This window comes from Lynx rufus, unplaced genomic scaffold (assembly GCF_022079265.1).
Source record: "Lynx rufus isolate CCGP_SWC_20201006 ecotype Redwood Valley unplaced genomic scaffold, mLynRuf1.p SCAF_8, whole genome shotgun sequence".
Classification (NCBI taxonomy): Eukaryota; Metazoa; Chordata; class Mammalia; order Carnivora; family Felidae; genus Lynx; species Lynx rufus.
Genome location: NW_025814896.1, coordinates 132,353,290 through 132,373,890, shown reverse-complemented (window position 1 = coordinate 132,373,890; position 20,601 = coordinate 132,353,290). Strand labels below are relative to the sequence as shown.

Here is a 20,601-nt window from a genome sequence, read left to right as displayed (position 1 = left end):
CGGGCTCCTCCCTCTGTCCGCCGCATGGCCATCAGTGATGCGGACACAGCGGTGCTGGTGGATGAGGGCGCCACTGGATTGGGCTCAAGAGATGAGGAGCAAAGAAGCAAAGGGAGACAACCGTTTTGAGAAATTTTGCCTTACAAGGAATAGAGAACAGAGATAATAATTGGAGGCGGAACGGGATCAGGTTTTTGTGGTGGTTCTGAGTCGCGCGGTGTATGTTTGGCAGTGGGAAGGATGCGTCACAGGTGGACAGGTGGCGGGGCCCTGGGATGCGTCACAGGTGGTTGCTCTGTCCTCCAGCAGGGGACAGGGCCGGGGCTGCTGCGCACAGCGGGTTTACGGGAGTCGAGTGGGCATGACCGTGGTCTTTTCTCCAGCCGCGTCTGGCAGCTCCGTAAAGACCCAGAGCAGGAAGGGGGTTTGATGCAGAGGGTGGAGCACGGCTGTGGGGAGGGACGTTGGGACTGAGTATTGCTGGACGTGGGCTCTCCCTCAAGGGAGGGGGACAAGAAGAGAAAGCAGGAGCACGCCTGGGAGGCTCTATGGATTTGAAGAGCGGGGGAGTTTTTGGAGTGTCAGAGGTGGCTGGGGAGCAGGCTGAAGGGAGTGGAGGGTGCAGAGGGGCGGGGTTATCAGTGGTGACCACGCCCAGGGCAAGCCCCTCCTTGCAGGATGCAGAGGGGCGGAGTTGTCAGCGGTGACCACGCCCAGGGCACGCCCCTCGTTGCAGGAGGCAGAGGGGCGGAGTTGTCAGCGGTGACCACGCCCAGGGCACGCCCCTCGTTGCAGGAGGCAGAGGGGCGGAGTTGTCAGTGGTGACCACGCCCAGGGCACGCCCCTCGTTGCAGGAGGCAGAGGGGCGGAGTTATCAGTGGTGACCACACCCAGGGCACGCCCCTGGTTGCAGGTGAATGAGCGGAAGCAGGGGACAGCTCCCTGGAGGAGATCGGGTGTGTCAAGCAACTTTTATGGGCCAGGCTGATCTTTGTGCACATTAATGCAGTGACCTCATTAATTCATTGACCTCATTAGTTCCTCTCCCAGAGCAATAGCAATGGCTAATTATTTCCCAGCTTCGTCCTGTTAGTTAAAAAGAACACGGAATTCCTAAGTCTAACATTTTCTCAGGAAATTGAAGGAGATTAAGGGGTAGTCAGCACGATTGAAGTGTCATGAATGCAGGGGCGCCTGGGTGTCTCAGTCGGTTAAGCGACTGACTCTTGGTCTGGGCCCAGGTCATGATCCCACTCTTCGTGAGTTTGAGCCGCACATCGGGCTCTGCGCTGACAGTGCGGAGCCTGCTTGAGATTCTCTGTCCTTCTCTCTCTGTTCCTACCTGGCTTACATTCGCTCTCTCTCAAAATAAATAAACACTAAAAATAAAAGAATCCTTCTGGCTTCAAATTTCTCTTTGAAAAAAAAAAAAGAAAGAACAACTCATGAATACAAACAGATTTCTCAGCTTAAATGGGACTATTAGGATTTAAAACATCACTCTCGGGGCGCCTGAGTGGCTCAGTTGGTTAAACGTCCGACTTCAACTCAGGTCATGATCTCATGATTTGTGGGTTCGAGCCCCGCATCGGACTCTGTGCTGACTGCTCGGAGCCTGGAGCCCACTTCAGATTCTGTGTCCCCCCGTCTCTCTGCCCCTCCCCCATTTGCGCTCTTCCTCTCTGTCTCTCAAAAATACATAAACATCCAAAAAAATAAAAATAAAACATCCCTCTTAACACTGTTGTATGGTATTCATAGATCTTCGTGGGTCAGTTTGTCAATTTCAGAATAATTTTTGGCCAATCACTATACTCCTATTTTTTAAACTGTTTAAAAAAAATGACCCCACAGGTGTTACTTGTTTTAAGCCTGAAATTTTCATATCTTTTTATTTTTTTTTAATTTTTTATTTTATTTTATTTTTTTTTTCAACGTTTATTTATTTTTGGGACAGAGAGAGACAGAACATGAACGGGGGAGGGGCAGAGAGAGAAGGAGACACAGAATCAGAAACAGGCTCCAGGCTCTGAGCCATCAGCCCAGAGCCCGACGCGGGGCTCGAACTCACGGACCGCGAGATCGTGACCTGGCTGAAGTCGGACGCTTAACCGACTGCGCCACCCAGGCGCCCCCATATCTTTTTATTTACTTAAAAAGTGTATATTGTTGCTATGCACTGCCTCAGTTATCCGTAAGCATTCTTGATCCTAAACTCATTCTGTTTTTTTTTTTTTTTTTAATAAATTACTTGTGTGATTTGAGTAGCACTCTCAGAAATAAACCTGGTGGCCTGTTGTGCCTCAGGGATGGACTAAGGATTTTTATAAACAGTGCCTGGTTTACAGTCCTCAGGACAGTCCTGAAGTGCTGTCATTCCTGTGTTTCAGGAGGCGAGACGGGGCCAGAACGGTTAAGTATCTCAGGTTACACGGCTACTAAGCGGGAAGAGAGGTTCCGAGGCCAGTGTTCTGGGTTTCCCCTCTTGTTATCCTGTTAACCTGGGCCAAGATGCTTTACGCCATTTATTCGTTTAACCAACATGAACACCTGCTCGTGACCAGGCATGGTGACAGGCTTGCGGGAGAGAGAGGAGACAGACTGTCGTCCCTGGGCTCACGTGCTAATTCTAAGTGGAGGGGCCCAGTGAGAGTTGTTTGTTTTCCAGGAAAATACCAAGCCCGAATTCTTTCTGAGAGCCTCCTCACCCCAGCGGAGTACCAGAAAGAAGTCAATTACGAGCTGGTTACCGGGAAGGTGGACTTGTTGGGGGCGTTTTTCAGCACCCTCTGTCCAGGTAAGCCCGTGGGGAGACCGGTGTAAATTCACGAGCGGGAAGGGCAGAAACAAAGACTCAGAGGTGAAGTTCTCTCGGAGGGGACCTGCCGAGGGACCTGCCGAGGCTGGCCTGGATTTGGATGTTCAGGCCGTACCCTCCGTTGTCTGTATTAGCATTTACAACCCTTTCTGTGGTGGTTTCTGGCCGGCCATCTTCGTGCACTGACTGTGGGCTCTCCTAGGTGGGGGGGCTTTGTGGTTTCTGGTTTTGGGGGCACACGAGGGTCTCGTGCCTCCTCTGTATTCCCTGGCCCCATGCACGGCTGCTCCCCAGCTCCCCCTCCGGATTGCTTACGGCTTCTTGCTGGAGCGGTGCCTCAGTCCATGTGTTCTATGCTGTGAGATCTGTGCCCTTCACCCCTCTCTGCCTGGCTCCTCAACCCATTTCCTCCCATAAACTGTCCCTGCCCCCCCTCCTCTAGGATGGGCTCAGACCCCTTCCTCCTGTCCTTTAGCATCTGGCTCTTCCTTCTGTCCTGGCACCTACCACATCACCGTGCCATTTTCTCTGACTGTTTGCCTGCCTTACAAGCCGTGGGCTCCGGGGCTGGATGGGCCCTGGCTTCTTTATTTCCATTACCCCAGGCCCGGGACAGCGCCTCATACCTAGTAGACGTTGCATGGATATTTGCCGAATTTCACTGGGATGGAAAACCCATTTCTGTTTTTCTCTCTGTTTTGGGCAGAGGGGGACATTGACATTTTGCTGGACAAATTTCATCAGGAAAATCAAGGCCATATTTCATCGTCACTTACTGCCTCCTCTGTCACCAAATCAGCATCCCCGGATGCACCGGCATGCACAAGTGAGTGACGCCTGGAAGCCAGCGGCCAGGGTCCGGGCTAGTGAGCCAGCGGCCAGGGGACACCAGGGGCTGTGAGGAAGCAATGTTAGAGACGCATCCGGGAGGCAGGGCATCTTCTTAGCATCAAACTGGACTAATATATAATTTTAATTGGAGTCTTTAACGCCAATAGTCTCCTCTTACCCTGAAACGCACACTTTTCCTGAGATAGTGCATTGCTCTGTGTTGCTTTCCAGCTTATCAGTGCATTGTTGAAATAGTTTATTCCTCCCAGGTTCCCGAAGAGCTGTGATAGTTTCCTTCCCTTCCAGAGAACTTGCAGCCTCTTCCAAAGTCCAGTCTCGGTGTCACGTTCCCTGAGATGCTGTCTTTGTCCCCTTCGGGTACAGTAGGTCACTGCCTCTGTGCTCCCTGAGTGCTGTTCATTCTTTTATTATTAAATTACAGACAGTGTGAAATGGTACATAGCCCAGAGCAGGCACCGGATAAATGTTGGTGTGTTTCCCCCTTTGGTCACTTTGTGCACTAGACAGGGGCCCCCTGCGTGACTCCCTAGCTCTCTGCTCTTGAGTGTACCTCGCCTTTATGGGGGCTCTGGTTCCAGGTTACAATCTGGAGCCCCACCACATCCGGCCTTTCCAGCTGGCCGTGGCTCAGAAGCTCCTCTCCCATGTGTGTTCAATTGCGGATTCCAGCACCCAGAATTTGGACTTAGGATCCTTTGAGAAGGTGGACTTTCTGATTTGTATTCCACCCTCAGAAGTGACCTATCAGCAAACCCTGTTCCACGTCTGGCATTCAGGTATCGGCGGGGGGTGGGGGGGACATTCAGGGGACACGTTGTGATGGCTACATGGAGAAGCTTTTATCCCCTTAAATTCAGATTTGGATTTGAAATACCAGTCTTTGCCTCCCAAGTAGATAGGGCAAGTATTATTACCCCCATTTCGTGGATCATGAAACAGACGCTCAGAGATGGCAAATGTTTCCACTCTGTCCCGCTCAGGTCAATGACCTGTGTGTCGATATCCTGCTTCAACTTAATGTATTCTCCCTGTGTTTTCAAGGGGATGAAATACTAAATACATGAAGAGTCAATGTCTTAAATGTCCTAGCTTTATGTTATATAACCTGCAGCTCAGTGGCATTCAGGCTGGGAGAAGGTTTTGCTGGGGTTGGCGGGGGGCGGGGGGGCGGACCTTACCTTTCCCTTCAGTCACGCCGTGCCCGGGATCACCTGCATCATGAGGCCAGCTTGGCTGTGGCCCCTGGGCAGGCTGCTGTGTGCACACACCACGCTATGAAACAGGCCCGCCTCTGTGCCCAGCTCCTGCAGACACGTGTGACAGTGGTCTGCCTGGGGTCCGCTGCCCCGCCTCTCCCGTGTCTCGCCCATCCCTGTAGCCTCAGGGCCTACCGGAGCGCCGGCCAGATAGGAGGTGCCCGGCAGGCGCCCACCAAATGAAGGAGAAGCTTGTGATAAGGGTTTTTCTCATCCCGTTTTACTTGTGATGTGTTTTTTGCCACGTTACAGGGGTTTTGGCGGAGCTCGGCTTGGAAAAGGAGCACATGACCAAGCAGAGGGTTGAACAGTATGTTTTGAAGCTTGATGCTGAAGCGCAGACAAAATTTAAGTCCTTTCTGCAAAACTCCTTTCAGAATCCGCATACGCTCTTTGTCCTGATCCACGACCACGCCCACTGGGACCTCGTGAGGTGAGCGTGGCTTTGGCATATGGCGGGGTTGACATTTTATTATGCTAATATATGGGGGACACTTGGGGCTGTGGGTACAAGCCTTGAAAAGATGAGTGACGTCGGGGGTCTTGGCGTTTGTAAGCCAATGCCATGGATGCGTTCCAGAACGTTAGAGCTGGAGGGCATCTGGACTGGCCCGAGGGCTGTGCATTTAGACATTGTCACTGACTGGGTGAGGAGGGAAGGGAGATCCCGGGTCAGATCGCAGAGTGGGGCTCTGATTTGGCACAGAGTCAGAAGCTTAGGGCTGGCCAGAAACTCAAAGATCACCCATACGAAGGGGATGCAGCATCGGGTCCCTGCATTTGTACATCCGGAATTGTAGAAAGAGCTGTATTGTGAACATCCATTTGGACGTAGGTTTCTCCGAGTAGCTCCCTGCCACCGAAAGGGCTAATCACTTTGTTTTCTCTGTTTTGCTGGATGGCTGGAAGGGAAGGCTGAGGCCGTGGCCCACAGGGAACGGCTGAGCTGTGCTGCCCTCCTTGGCTCCTTGGCCAAAATGCTTCCCCTTCCTGGTCCTGTTCTTTAAATGTAATACAGAGTGTGCCATTTTATATCCTCTCAGGATCGCTTCAGGTCAGTAGGAGTCTCGGGGGAAAATTTCAGGAGGCAAAAGTACGCAACGGGACGGGGCCACAAAGGAGCACTCCTGGGTGAGAGTCACTGCTCTCGAGGAGTAGGAGGATTGTGTAGCCTGCAAAGCAGTCCTCCATGAATACTGTTCCCCCAGCCAGGTTTTTAATAAGCGATGAGTGTCAGGGCATCCCTGACAGGTGCACAGAGCCAGAAGCTTTGATCACTTGCAGATTTGGGGGGTGGGGCTAGTTACACACGTATTCAACTGCTTGATCCTCGTAAAATTACAGAGTGCCTTCGTTCCACTCACTGTTGCTTTCCCCCCCTTTCCTTCCTCAGTAGCGCTGTTCATAATCTCTATTCCCAAAGTGACCCGGCTGTGGGATTGGTGGACCGGTTGCTGAACTGCAGAGAGGTGAAGGAGGCCCCGAACATCGTGACGCTTCACGTGACTTCCTTCCCTTACGCTCTGCAGACACAGCACACCCTCATCAGCCCTTACAATGAGATCCACTGGCCCGCCTCCTACAGCAATGTGAGTGCCGCCGGGCTGTGGGGCCTGGGGTCACAATGACACCAGCTGAGGTGGGAGAAATTCTGGTTAGTAAGACTCCTGATTGACTAGCGTCGTTTGGGGGCCCAGTGGGTCCCCGTTTCTTGGGTCTTTGAGTTGACCCAGAGTTAGATTTTAACCCCTTCCTGGTCTTTAGAAACTCTCCCAACATACATTGGTTAGATTCCCCATCTTAACGTGTGTAGGGAGGCACTGTTCTGAGGGCTTTGTCATATGAACTCCTACACGAGGCAGGGGCTTGGACGATTTCTGATTTGCAAATGGAGAGAAGAAGACTGAGCCACTCGTCCAAAGACTGTGCAGCCAGATAGTGGCAGAGCCAAGAAGTGACCCAGTCCGCCTGGCTCTGTGGCCCCCGCGCTCAACCGTGGTGCTGTTTGAGGGCAAAGGTCGTGTCTTGGCAGTTTTATCTGCTACGCTCTGACTTTTGAGAGGCTCTGATGATATTTTGGGAGGAATGTTAAGTCAGTGGGAGTGAAATTGATCAGGGGGATGCATTTTTTTTTTTTTTTTCCTGCTGATTTCAATAGCAGCTGAATGTCAGATGGTTGATTTGCCTTTCCCTAAAACTAGCTTAAAATGGTTGGAAAGAAAGTCTTAACAAAGTTGTGGGTTTAAAGAACGAGGCTGATTTTCTTCTTGGCAAAGGCCCTGGGGTCAAATGAATGGAAAAGTGTTGACGGGTAGGGATGCACCCTCCTTTCAGTAGAGAACGCTCTGTGCTCTGGGTCTGCGGAGAGAAGTTAACGTATAAAGCATCGTGCAAAGGACAACAGAGTCAGCACCGTTTAGACCAAGAGGCTGGTCCTGGTCATCTGCGGCGTGTGAATCTCTGAGTCCCCACAAGTGCAGTGTCTGAGTGACCGATGTTCCTCTCTGTTTTAGGGGGTGGACTTATATCCTGAGAACAAGAAGTACTTCGGGCTGTCAGAGTTCATTGAGTCCACCCTTTCGGGACACAGCCTCCCTTTGCTCAGATATGACAGCTCCTTTGAGGCCATGGTCACAGCATTAGGAAAAAGGTACACGTCTCTGTTGGAAGTTGCTACAAATGCTCAGGAGTCCCGTGCCAGTGGAAGCATGTGCGGCCAGAGAGTTCCAGGGAGGGAGCCGCCTTCCTCCTTTCCTGGGTGACCGTCCCTCCATGAAAGGGACCCTGGCTTATTTCTTGCCCTGCACGTTGGGCCAGTGATATCTGTTGTGCCATTGTTCTAGAACGTTTTAGAAATGAGAATGGGCAGAAACATGTTGGAATGTGGAATGGGGTGTTTGAGACTCAGGGAAACCAAGGAAGTGGGAGGTAAGACACCCAAAGGTTTTAAGGGGAGCGACGGCGACAGTCCCAGGGGGCTTCATGTCTCACGTCCTTTGTGTATCATCTGTTGAGTGCTGGTTGTGTGCTCGGCGCTGCTCCTTAGTTTCACTATCTTATTCAGTCCTCGCCACTTCTCTCGCCGTTGCTATGATTATCTCCCTTTTGCAAGTAAACAGAGGCTCAGAGGGGCCCCCGTGACTTCCTTGGGCCACACGTCGGGCAAGGGCTGCAGCCGTTTTTGTGAACCTCCAGAATCAGCCCGACTCTACAGCCGGCCCTTTTAGCCCGTGTCACAGCAGACCTCTGAGGTGGATTTAAAGCTGCCATTTCCGAGACGAGGAAACCGAGGCCCCCGGAGGTTAAACGATTGCCGCCATCCACACAGTTTGTACGTCGGGAAGCCCGGCCAAGTTTTGCAGACTGCCTAGTGCGAAACAAAATGATCTCTGCCGCTATTGGTGTTGAGCTGGGCCCTGCCACCTGCCCTCACGGCACCTCGTCCTCACTTGCCAACGAGGGCGTTAAACCAGGCGTGTGCTTCTCAAGGTGTGTTCCAAGCTGTCTTCCGAGCTGTCCTGCTTTGGCTGGATGCTGACGGCTGTTTCTGCCGAAAGGGGTTCCACGGTCACCCGTGTCGCAGCACCCTTACGTTTAAGGTTTGCTTTTCCACGAGAGTCCCCGAGCCTTCAGTTGCCCCGCGTGCTGTGACTAGAGTGGAACTAGAGTAGGTGGCATCTCCTGGACATCGGGGGACTGGTGTTCCCCAGAACGCCCTTTGAGGAACGAAATCCCTTTCGGCGCGGTGACGCTGATGGGCTTAATCAGGCCGCTTCTCCACCTCACACACGGGCAGCCGAGAGCCATAAACTTGCTGAGCGAGGGAGCCCCGCCTCTGCCTCTCTGCCCTGCTCATGCACCTCCTCCTGCTGGCTGCTTAGCGAGCTGTAGGTAACTTTGGGCCCAATACTCTACGTGTATTGCCTCGTGTAATCCTCACGGCGGCACGGTGAGACGGATCCTGTTACCCCCATGTGGCAGAGGAAGATACACACTTAGGTCACGTGGGAGGTCACGTGGGAGGTTTTGGAGTGAAGCCAGACCAAGTCCTTGCCATCGACTCCAAAACAGTAGAACCACTAACCGTACGTATGGAGGAGGGTCTCACGGCTAGTGGCCAGGGGACCATACGTTCTGGCTTTATACTTTATTAGTCTTTTTTTATTAAAAAAATTTTTTTTATATGTTTATTCATTTTTGAGAGACAGGGAGAGACAGATCAGGAGTGGGTGAGGGGCAGAGAGAGGGGGAGACAGCATCCGAAGCAGGCTCCAGGCTCCAAGCCGTCAGCACAGAGCCCAACGCGGGGCCCGAACCCTCGAACCACGAGATCATGACCTGAGCCAAAGTCGGGCGCTTAACCAACTGAGCCACCCAGGCGCCCCTATGCTTTATTAGTTTTAACCTTCAGCAAACCCACCGAACCTGTCTGAACTTCCGTACCCTCACCTGGGAACAAATCTACTTTTCTAGTGGCTTCTCATGAGAGTTTTCAGGAAACACGAGCCCGTGCAGACTCAGGAACAGTTGTACGCCGAGCGCTCAGGCTCCAAAGTCACACTTCCTTCCCAGGGTTCCTTCTTTCCCAGGGTTCGAGTCCTGGGTCTGTCCCTTATGAGCTGAGACTTTAGAAAAGTGTCTCAATCCTGCTAAGAGTACCTAGCACATGGGAATGTCATGAGGGTTCAGTGGACGAATACACACAAAACGTTAAGAGCAGTGCCTGGCGCACATTACGTGCTCATGTCAGCTGCCACTGCCGTTGTCACCACCATCACAACTGTCCCTGTCACCACCATCCTCTTCCTTTCCCGCCCCTCTGCTAAACTGGAAGTGTTGCACAGAGATGAAAATTCACATTTCACGGAGTGAGAAGAGAACATCAGGCTTTGGAGTGTTGAGTTATGGAGAGTCCTAGGGACTCCCAGGAATCATTTCACCCAACCACCCCATTTTACAATTGTGAGAACTGGGGCCCGGAGAGGAGAAGCGATTTGCCCAAGGTCACACATCCAGTTTGTGGCAGCCCGGACCGTAGCCAGGTTTGACGTTCTTTCCGCCACACCGTGCTGCCCTTCCTAGGAATCCTGTGTCTGGAAAACTCTCTCGAAACAGGCAACTGGGACAGAAGGCGATAAAGGTAAGAACACATTGGTTACTGCCTCTCCCCACCATGTGCGTGGCCAGACTGTTGATTCTCCATGTGTTGCACACAGACCCCAGCATATGGCTGGAAAATCTGTCTGGGAAGCCGCAAATCTGACACAAACTTACTGGGACTTAAGAGATTTAGACATTTAACAACTCCCATGTTTATTCCGGTATGTTTTCTGGGGAGCTTCCTTCCTGTAGAGCCAACCACAAAGGCTTAGGGGCAAGCACATTGCACCTGTACGTGCTGTTTAGAGCTGGGCGAGTTCTTGCCTCCCATACGGTGGTTCTTTTTTTTCTTTTTTTAAACAATAGCTTTAGTGAGGAATAAGTGACATAGAGTGAACTGCAGATATTTAAAGCGTTCAGACTTTAATTAACTTGTTTTTATTTTAATTTTTTAATGTTTATTTATTTTTGAGAGAGAGCGCGTGAGTGTGGGAGGGGCAGAGAGAGAGGGAGACACAGGATCCGAAGCAGGCTCCAGGCTCTGAGCTGTCAGCACAGGGCCCGACGCGGGGCTCGAACTCACGAATCGTGAGATCATGACCTGAGCCGAAGTCGGACGCTTAACCAACTGAGCCACCCAGGTGCCCCAAAGTGTTCAGACTTTTAATCTGTTACTGATTTTAAGCAAATTAAGATCCGCCATGGTATAATTTTCTTCACGTTTCTTTGTCCTGACTTGAGTTTTCAGCAAGTATGAGAACAATTCGGTCCTTGTTTCCTCTATTTTTTTTCTGCGTTCCTCCTCCTCCTCCCTTTTAGAGCGATCCAATGCCACGTACGTTAAGGTGCTTGAAGTTTCAGCTCTCCGATGCTACGGTCCTTGGGTTTTGCTTCCCTCTGTTTCATTTCAGATCGTTCCTTTTGCTGTGTCTTCCCGTTTCCCGATCTTTTTTTCCACAGCAGCCCCCAGCCTGGGCTTCCGTTTCCCCGCTGGCGATGGCGGAGCGGTGTTTGACGCGCCCTCTGAGGGAGGCTTGTGTTGCAGGTTGGATGCAAGCGGCTCCGGAAGGAAACGCCACGCGTCTGCGATTCCGGGGTCCCGTCGCCCCCGGGCCGGCGGATGTGTTGGGCCACGTGGCGGCTGGGCGAAGGCCGCCGCCGTCGTGTCGTCGTCGTCGTCGTCGGGGTCCTCGCGGAGCGCCCCGGGCATCCTGGAGCCCCGCGGCCGCGCGGTCACGCCCCGCCTCTCTTGTTTGTTGCAGGTTCCCCCGCCTGCACAGCGCGGTGATCAGGACCTTTGTTCTCGTGCAGCACTACGCGGCCGCCATGATGGCCGTGAGCGGCCTGTCGCAGATGAAGAACTACACGTCGGTGGAGACGCTGGAGATCACCCAGAACCTCATCAACTCCCCCAAGCAGTGCCCCTGCGGCCACGGGCTCATGGTCCTGCTGCGGGTGCCCTGCTCCCCGCTGGCGGCCGTGGCCTACGAGCGGCTGGCCCACGTGCGGGCACGCCTGGCCCTGGAGGAGCACTTTGAGATCATCCTGGGCAACCCCAGCTCCGGCATCACCGTCGGGAAGCACTTCGTGAAGCAACTCAAGGTGGGCGCGGCGGTCGGGGACGGGCGGGGTGAAAGATGCCCGGCAGGGTAGGGGTGGGGTGTGTGTGTGCGCGTGTGTGTGCGCGCGTGTGTGCGCGCGCGCGGTGACCGGGCGGGGGCGGGGCGGGGCGACGGAGCAGCGACACGCGCCTCAGTGTTGGTGTCCCTCACGTGCCCTCTATACCCAGCCACCCCTCTGGCTGCCGCTCGTGTCCCCACCTGCAGCTTTCATCCAGCGACACCAAATTACTTAATGAATGTTGCTTCCCTAAATCACACTGGCCTGCTCTTTATTCATTTTTATTTTTTAAGCAGACTTTTTTTTTTTTTAAACGTTTGCTTATTTTTGAGAGACAGACAGAGACAGAGCACGAGCAGGGGAAGGGGCAGAGAGAGCGGGAGACACAGAGTCCAAAGCAGGCTCCAGGCTCGGAGCCGTCAGCACGGAGCCCGATGCGGGGCTGGAACCCACAGACAGCAAGATTGTGACCTGAGCTGAAGTTGGACGCTTAACCGACTGAGCCACCCAGGCTCCCGTAGTTATTTACTTTTAATGTTTATTTATTTATCTTGAAAGTGATAGTGAAAGTATGAGCAGGGGAAGGGCAGAGAGGGGAGGGTAGAGAATCCCAAGCAGGCTCTGTGCTGTCAGGGCAGAGCCCCACGTGGGGCTCAAACCCACAAACCATGAGATCGTGACCTGAGTCTAAATCAAAAGCTGAATGCTTAACGGATGGAGCCACTCAGGCTCCCCGTCTTGCTTTTTTTTTTTTAATGTTTATTTTTGAGAGAGAGAGAGAGAGGGAGCACGACCGGGTGAAGGGCAGATAGAGACACAGAATCCGAAGTAGGCTCCAGGCGAGCTATCAGCACAGAGCCCGACACGGGGCTCGAACTCACAAACTGCGAGATCATCACCTGAGCCGAAGTCGGACGCTCAACCGACTGAGCCACCCAGGCGCCCAATAACCCTGTCTTGCTTTTTTAAACTCCTGGCCCACAGCTTCTCACTGAACCCACCAAGAGAGGATAGGAAAGGCAGGAGGGTTAGAAAGCATACGGAGAGCACAGTTGAGTAGGAAGTGGGTGAAAGGCAACGCAGGGCAGCACGGCGAAGAAAACACAGCAAAAACGTTAGGCGCAATCGAGGATGTGCGCTTTCTTCCAGAGGATCAGTCAGCAGGTATTTCGGGAACAGCTGGTACGCGCCGGGCCATGGGGCTGGGAATACAGTGCCAGTGCAGACGACGTGCTTGTTTGCAGTATGAGGAACCGTCCTTCTCGCGAAAGGACAGAGCTGGGCTCGCCCGGAAGGAAGGAGTCTCACCGCTTTGTGGCTTTTTAATTATCCGCAGCTGTGGCAGAAGATCGAGGACGCCGAGTGGAGACCTCAGACCTACCTGGAGCTGGAGGGCCTGCCCTGCATCCTGATCTTCAGTGGGATGGACCCTCACGGGGAATCCTTACCAAGGTGAGGGGAGGGGGCTTGTGCCCCGGGGGGTCTTCGAAGGGCCTCAGGCACACAGCCTTGGGGGGTTGGCAGGCCAGGCTTCCCCTGTCCGACGGCAGGTGGAATCTTTACATTCGGAGTCATCAGAGATTTGTTTTCCAGCCGACGGCAGTGAGACGTCTCTGAGGTCTGGGCCGCTTTTCCTAGTTCTCAGGCGCCATTTGGGCCGAGGGCGGGGTGGGGTGGCTGCTTCTGGGCTCCGTGGGTGGAGGTCCGACAGCTGGAGTTAGGGTTTGATGCCTCCCTCTGTCTCTCTGCACAGTGATCACCACGTGCGTTAGGGATGGCTGTTCCAGTTAGGAAAGTATCGGATCATCTGGGGGGCCAAGGCCACGTTTCTCCTGGTGTCCAGGCTGCTGTGTCAGCCGGGCCCTCCTGGGGTGGGAGGTGTTCTGGGAGGTGGCAGGCAGCTGATGCCACGTAGGAAGAACCCCTTCTTCCACACATAACGCTATCTCGAAGGCTCTTCCCCTGGAGACCACAGCCACGGATGGAGAAGTCAGCCGCAAGCCCCCTCAGCGTCTCCTGGGGTCTCTAGACCGTCACGCAGACAGGTAGACACTCAGGACGGAAAGTCACTGGGCCTCCAGTAAGGCAGGTGCTTGAATTGGTGATGACAGGTTGGCTCCTAAAGATTTACTTAATTCCCATGGAGAAGAGCCAGACTGTGGGGCCTTTGCACGTCTTTCCTGGTAAATCGAAACAGTAAGAGCGGTCGTTTATCGAGCTCCTGTTACGTGCTGGCACTGGACTAGATTCTCACTGCCGTGTTTCATTTTACTCTACCATAACCCTGGGGGAAGGTAATATTTCAGAGGTCCTTTGAGCGGTGAAGGAATGGGGACTTCCAGAGATTAAGCCTGGGTGGCAGACCACGGACTCCAGGCCGCCCAACTCCAAAGCCTGGGTTCCTTCCACAAGGGCCACGGCACGCAGCATCCTCACGGGCCAGAACGTTTGACCTTGGCTGTTGCTTTTCGCATGGATTATTCCTTCCCATCCCTTGGCTCCCTAAGGACTAAGACCGTGTCTTTAGCGATCTTAGGTTTGAGCAAACATTCACGGAGTACCTTCTTTTTATCAGGCTCCGCGCCAGACTTTCAACACAGCGTTCACTCCTTGCGACAACAGCATCACTCTCCTGCTTTGTAGATGAGCCAATGGAAAGTCATTTGCCTGAGGCCGCAGGGCCTGATTGGAACCCACACCGGCCTCTCTCCAGGCCTTTTGCTGTTTCCACCAAGCCCCCCGAGCCCTGCGTCGGCCTGTCCTCTGGGTCCCCTCCTCTGCCTCTTTCATCGCTTGCTGGTGTCTGTCTCTCCAGACAGACTCGTATTTCTAACATGGCAGTGATCTGATTGCCATCCGGCTCCGTCCTGGGCACGTTTTAAGTGTCGACTGAATAATTAAACGTCCCACTGAACCGCATGTCGTCCTCAGACAGTGCGCTTCGATGGCTCTTAATGTTCGCTCTCCCCTTTCAGATGAAAAAAGTCTGAGCCTGCAAGACGTTGCCCAGCTTGCAGAAGGTTCTGGCCCCAGGAAGTGGCAGAGCTGGGGTGCAAGCCTGCTTTTCTTCTGGCCTGAAAGCACTCTTTTGATGACACACAGGACAGGGCTGAATCCGTAGCAGGTGCCCCAGGAGACTTCACGTTCCACAGACTTGGTTGCCAAAGGCTCACCGTGATGCCTTCTGCTTCTTTGTTTAGACGAGTCCTGCGGCCCTGAAGAGGGGGCAGGGTGCTGGTCCCGATCGCCATTCCCCCCCAGCGCCGGGAGCAGTGCCTCCGTTGTAGAAGATACTCAGTAGATCCCTTCTTGTTCCCTCCAGGTCTCTGAGGTACTGTGACCTGCGTCTGATAAACTCCTCCTGCTTGGTGAGAACAGCGCTGGAGCAGGAGCTGGGCCTGGCCGCTTACTTTGTGAGCAACGAGGTTTCTTTGGAGAAGGCGGCCCGGAACGAGCCCTTGGAGAGCGATGCGGAAAAGCTGAGCAGCACAGACAACGAGGACGAGGAGCTGGTGACGGAAGGTGAGAGGTGGTGGGTCTGCTCCCCCCTGTTCTTCCTTGGGGGGTGGGGTGCGGCCTGCACTCATCCAGACGGCTGTGACCCTCGGGCCCCGGGCAATGCTCAGCAGCTCCGATGAGAACTATCTGGATACATCTTTGGAGAAGATGACAAGTCCATTGTTGAATTCTGATTCTGCTCTCTCCCCTGCCTTTTTTTTTTTTTTTTTTGGTGGTGTGAGAAAATGGGAATCCCCATGGGTTCTTCCTAGCTCTGGAAGTCTTAGAGAATAGGAAGGAAAATTGGAGTTTCTCAGGACTCAGGTTCATGCTCTGTTTGACTCGTTCGTGGCCTTACCCTCTGGTAGTGTGAATCAACAGGATGTGTCCGTTATCGAGATTTATGAGAAAGACCCAGTTTCCTTTGAAGAGCTGGAAATGCAGCCCCGAATCGTAGTGGGGCAGGTAGAGCAGAGCACAGCATGTGGCTGTCGTCAACAGCAAGAAAAAGGACAGAGCTGTCGATGCAAAACCGCAAAGTGTTTGTGGGGTAGACGGTGTAGCAGGGTCGGGAGGCCAGGCTTCTCTTCCCGGTCCGTCTGCTGGCTGTGTGACTTGGGACAGCCGTGCCTCGTTTCCTGGCCTCAGACTGCTCACCTGTAAGACGGAGTCTAGAAGGCCTGCCGTGCAGACTCGTAGCTTCTTTTCACAAACGTGAATGTGACCCCGACGTTAAAATGCCCGTTGCCCGTGGGATGAGTCCACAGTCCGGGTGTTTCACAGCCTACCTCTCTAGCCTCAGTGTTCATTCATCTCCGCTCTCAGCCCCCCGCCCCGCTGTTCCCCGTGCTGTTGGCCACTCTGACCTCTTGGGTTCCCTGGCTGTGCTCTGCTCTTGTCACGTCTGGGCCACACAGAGGCTCTCCCCCTGGCTTTGAGTTCCCCCACCTCTGGGCTTCACCTAGAAGCCCCTGCTGGCCCCTCAGAGCTCAGGTCGGGTCACCTTTCCAGGATATCACCTGCTCCTGCTTCCCTGTGCTGGGTGGGAGCCTGGCCCCCCAGCGTCCAGGTCTCTGTCTGCACCTCTTACGCTCCCTTGTGGCTGCGGCTCACGGGAAGGGGCCCCGTGAGCCGTGAGCGCCTGGGTGGCCTGCCCTGTGTCCCTCCCCACCTGCCTCCTCAGGGCTCTGTCAGAGGTGGGTGCCTAGAGAATGCTAGCCGGGTGGTTGGGTGGGTGGGTGGGTGCTAGGTGGGAGCACAGCTTGCAAACTGTGAAGTGCTGGGCGGGCACACAAGGTGGGGATCACGAGGCATTTTCAGCGAGCGTGTATCTTGGGGCAGGCTCCACCTCGGAGAAGAGGAGCCCGGTGAAGCGGGAGAGGTCCTGCTCCCATGATTCGGCGTCGTCCTCCCTCTCCTCGAAAGCTTCCGGTAAGTCTCCAGGCGGGAGAGTGGCGTGTTGGGACGTTTCTTTTTGAGATTTCAGAGAATGAAAAGAGATCCTTAATTTTCACCTAGAACTGGAAAGAGAAGGGACCCTTGGAAGAACTGGGCTTTCTGAGGGAGTAGTTGTGTTTCCGGATTGGGATCTGGGACGTGAGGCGTTTGGGCAGGACCTCAGCGTTCCCGGGGGAAGATCATGGACGCCGCCCCCCTCCGTGGCTGGTGCTGGGCGGTGTGGCCTTGCTGCTCCGCAGGGGAATGAATCCCTGCGCCTTCGGGGAGGAGAGGGGCTGACCTGAGGTGTGCTGGTCGAGGCTGAGGGCAGAGAGAAGCGGACACAGATTTCTCTGGGGGTGGGGGGGGCAGGAAGCAGCAAATGGCAGCAGGTGTTCACCCAGCCCCGGACCCAGACCGCGGGGAAGGTGGGTAAGATGCCCAGTCTCTGCCTGAGAGACGCCTGGTGTCTGGGAGCGGTCAGGACTGGCACACCGCCAACGACACCGCCCGTCCTCCTGTCGCAACCGTTACCGAGAACCGACTTGGCATCTGAGTCAGGGCATTGAAAGAGTAGGTACGGTCCTGCGGTCAGGGAGTCCATCGTTCCTCTTCAACCACGTTACGTTACCAGAGAGGCTGTCTTATCGTTTGTGCACACGTGGTCACGCGTGAAGGGTGACGGTCGCACGTACGAAGAGGAAATTTTGCCTCCGGTGGGGGCAGGTTTCGGCCCAGTCGCTGCCGGTTTCAGAGGGCAGCTGGCCTTTGGGTCTCTTGGGGAAGAGAAGATCTTCTGGACGGAGGAGGCTCAGTCTGTGGAAGTGAGCGTGATTGATGCTCGGGCACAGTGAACGGTCACACGGGCTGCAGCTCCGGGCGGGCGCCTGGCCGCGGTCAGGGCGTAGCTGTGGGGGTCAGAGCCTTCCTGGCTTCTCTGCCCCTCCCCACACAGCCCTCGTGTGGGGGTCTCCCCACAGTTGTGGCCAGAGGGGGTCAGAACGAGGCCTCCTCCACATGGGCCCGTAGCTCTGTGGCAGAAGGGAGACCTTCTCCTCGGCTCATGTCAGTCAGCAAAGCCAAGTGCGGCGGCCTCCGGGGTCCGCTGCCCCGAACGGTACGGGGAGCCTGGGGCCCCAGGGTGGAGCTGGCGAATGGGTGAGCGAATGAACCGATGCTATTCAGAATCGAGAGGAGTGGTGGTTTGCTTCTTCCCCAATCCTGGCCTGACCGCTTTCTAGAAGGTTCTGGGGGCACACTGGTCCGTGCAGTGTCTTCAGGAGTAGAGGGTCCAAGCTATGAGCTGGCCTCTGTCCTCCTGGGGTTCTTCAGTCAGGTGAGACAATTTCCTTAATCAGGACTCCTCAGAGGGTCCTGAGGTCGTAGGGGTCTCTGATGAGATGCCTTTCGTGCCCTTGGGTACAACCCATACGTTTCAGAGGTGAAGGACTTGGGGGCCCAGGGAGGTGAGGCTTGGCCACAGCCACACGAGTCAGGGTGGGGACCTGGGTGGGGGTGAGTCTCATCTGATAGACTGACAGAGCCCCTGGATTCAAGGGGGGGGCAGAGCAGCTGAGGTCTGGGGTGGATGGAGAGGAAGGTCCGTGTGGGTATCTGTCCTCCCGGTCCTACCAGGCCGGCCCTCACAACCTAGAGAAGTGGATGAAGACATCGGGGTTCCCTTGGTCTACTTTTGCAAACTTAAGCCTCTTTCACGTGCTTCGGGCCCATCTGTCCCCTTGGCCCCAGGCCAGGCGCCCAGGTCCCTTACTGCCTCCCCGTCTCTGGTCTTCGGCTCGTCCCTTGACTCTGAGCCAGTCACTTCAAGTGCCTTGTCTGAGGACGACGAGGTATTTCAGCAGGAGTCAGGCCTTCGGCGGAGGGGCACTGGCCGGTGCGTGCCCTCCCTCGGAGGGTGCCAGGTGCCAGCTGCGGGGCTGAGCGGTGGAGGCCTTGCGGGGGAGCTCGGATCCGGGGGGGAGGTCGCCCGCGTGGTGTGGGGAACGGGCTGCAGGCCGAGCCGAGTGCTGCGGGGCGGCGGGAAGGCCTCTCTGAGGAGGGTGTATGGGGTACCGGGCCTCCCTTAGTCTGCTCTCCACACCGGCCCCTGGGGAAGGACGGTGAAGACAACCGTGCAGTGTCCCATCTGCCCTGCTTCCTGCGGGGCCTGCGGTCTGCGGGGCTGCCGTGAGCTGGGATGATAAAAAGGAGAGCAGGGTGCCGGCCCCGTGTGCCCGGGTCTCAACGTGCTCCACGTAGGGGAGGGGCCAAAGAGAGTCCGTATTCGAGCGGCTGCTGTGTGGGCTGCGTTTCCTTGCCGGGATACCCCTAAAGGTTAAGTCAGGTCTGGTGTTTGGTAAAGCCCACTGGGTCCTGTGAGTTTCGCTGCCAGTTTGAACCAGAAGCCACCGCTGTCCTGGTGCAGAGGGGAGATGTGAGCTCCGTGAGGGTCTAGAAAGGAGAGGGGAACACGTGCACGGGGGGGGGGGGGGCAGAGTTGGCTTGAGCCCTGAAGGCAGGATGTTGTGGAATAGGTCCGGTCAGGAGGTTGCAAAGGAGAGGCTTTTGAGGCAGTGGGCGGGGTGCTGGGGAGGGTGTGGGCTGAAGTCCTGCCACAAGGCACCCGCTCTCTCCCTTCAGCCAGTCTTGCCTTTGTCACAGAACCAAAGGGTTGATATTTGCCCAGAGGTGGAATTGCGTTCGGGAAGATCCCCAGCGATTGTCTAGTGCGGGGGGGTTTGCGCTGCGGAAAGCAGAAAGGTGGGCTCCTTGGCGAGGGTCCTTCCCGGGGCGTGACTGACAGGTGCATCCCTCCCCAGGCTCGGCACCGTGCGGCGAGTCCTCGGCTCAGCCCGGGGCGCCCTCGCAGGGGCAGCGGGCCCGATCGCCGCAGCCCTGCGGCCCGTCGGAGGAGGGCAGGGCCCCCGGGGAGAGGCAGAGGCCCCACGCTGGCCGGGGACCGCCGTCGGTCATCAGCAGGCGCAGCCCCGGGCTGGCCGCCCAGCCGGACTCCGGCCCCAGGAGCAGCCAGAGGGGCGTCCAGGTGTCGGTCACCCCGTCGTCCTCCCAGCTGTCCTCCTCCGGCTCGTCGTCCTCGTCCGGGGCGCTCGTCCCGCAGGCCTCCCGGTGCTCCCTGACCAAGGCCTGCCGCCAGCCGCCCGTCGTCTTCCTGCCCAAGCTGGTGTATGACATGGTCACGGCCACCGACAGCAGCGGCCTGCCCAAGGCCGCCTCGCTCCTGCCCTCCCACTCGGTCATGTGGGCCAGCTCCTTCCGCCCGCTGCTCAGCAAGACCATGACGTCCACGGAGCAGTCCCTCTACTACCGGCAGTGGACGGTGCCCCGGCCCAGCCACATGGACTACAGCAACCGCACCGAGGGCCGCGTGGACGGCTTCCACCCACGCCGGCTACTGCTCAGCGGGCCCCCTCAGGTGGGTGCCGCCCTGCGGGGCCTGGGCCCCGTGGGGGTTCTCGGGTTCGCGCCCACCGGGCCGGGGCGGGGGGGCCGACACCCTCACAGCTCGCCATCCCCGCAGCAGACCCTACAGCGGGCGGCCGGGTGGAGGCCGAGACCTGCCTGCCCCCCCCCCCCCCCCGACGGCTGGCCAACTTCCGTCCTCCGACCTCAGCGTCTCGCCTTGTGTGACGCGGGGGGCCGGGGGGCTTCTCTCCGGGTGCTTCTCCGTCCGACTGTGACTCCGCTTTCCCCACCTTGTTTCGTTCAGTCCCGTGGCCAGTCCATGCCAGGTAGAAACACACACCAGCCCCCCTGCCCTGGGTTCTGCGCTGGAGGATTTTGGCCGCCTGTCCCCATCCCAGCCTCTCACCCCCACTGTGCTTTCCTAACAACGAAAGGCCGTTTCACTTGTCAAAATGGCAGACATCTGCCAAGAGTCCGGAGCGTGTGAGGGAAGACTGGGTCGGGTCTTGGAAGGGCCTTTGTCGGAACCGTGCTGAGGTGCAAGGTGGGCTCTCGCCTGGGGTCAAGTTCGGCCTCGGGTCTCACCTGACACCCCGC

The 20,601-nt window shown here is 55.9% G+C and overlaps 1 protein-coding gene across 1 annotated transcript in view; it reads left to right on the top strand.

The window, feature by feature from the left end:
- Positions 1–20,601, top strand: part of GREB1 (growth regulating estrogen receptor binding 1) — a 76,478-nt gene that overhangs the window by 32,580 nt on the left and 23,297 nt on the right. Inside the window, exons 11-21 of the mRNA XM_047069808.1 lie at positions 2,669–2,797; positions 3,525–3,644; positions 4,249–4,446; positions 5,179–5,359; positions 6,320–6,515; positions 7,440–7,576; positions 11,289–11,628; positions 12,983–13,098; positions 14,969–15,168; positions 16,486–16,575; positions 19,401–20,014. Of these exons, the coding sequence (XP_046925764.1) occupies positions 2,669–2,797; positions 3,525–3,644; positions 4,249–4,446; positions 5,179–5,359; positions 6,320–6,515; positions 7,440–7,576; positions 11,289–11,628; positions 12,983–13,098; positions 14,969–15,168; positions 16,486–16,575; positions 19,401–20,014 (2,321 nt within the window). The remainder of the gene's footprint in view (positions 1–2,668; positions 2,798–3,524; positions 3,645–4,248; positions 4,447–5,178; positions 5,360–6,319; positions 6,516–7,439; positions 7,577–11,288; positions 11,629–12,982; positions 13,099–14,968; positions 15,169–16,485; positions 16,576–19,400; positions 20,015–20,601) is intronic.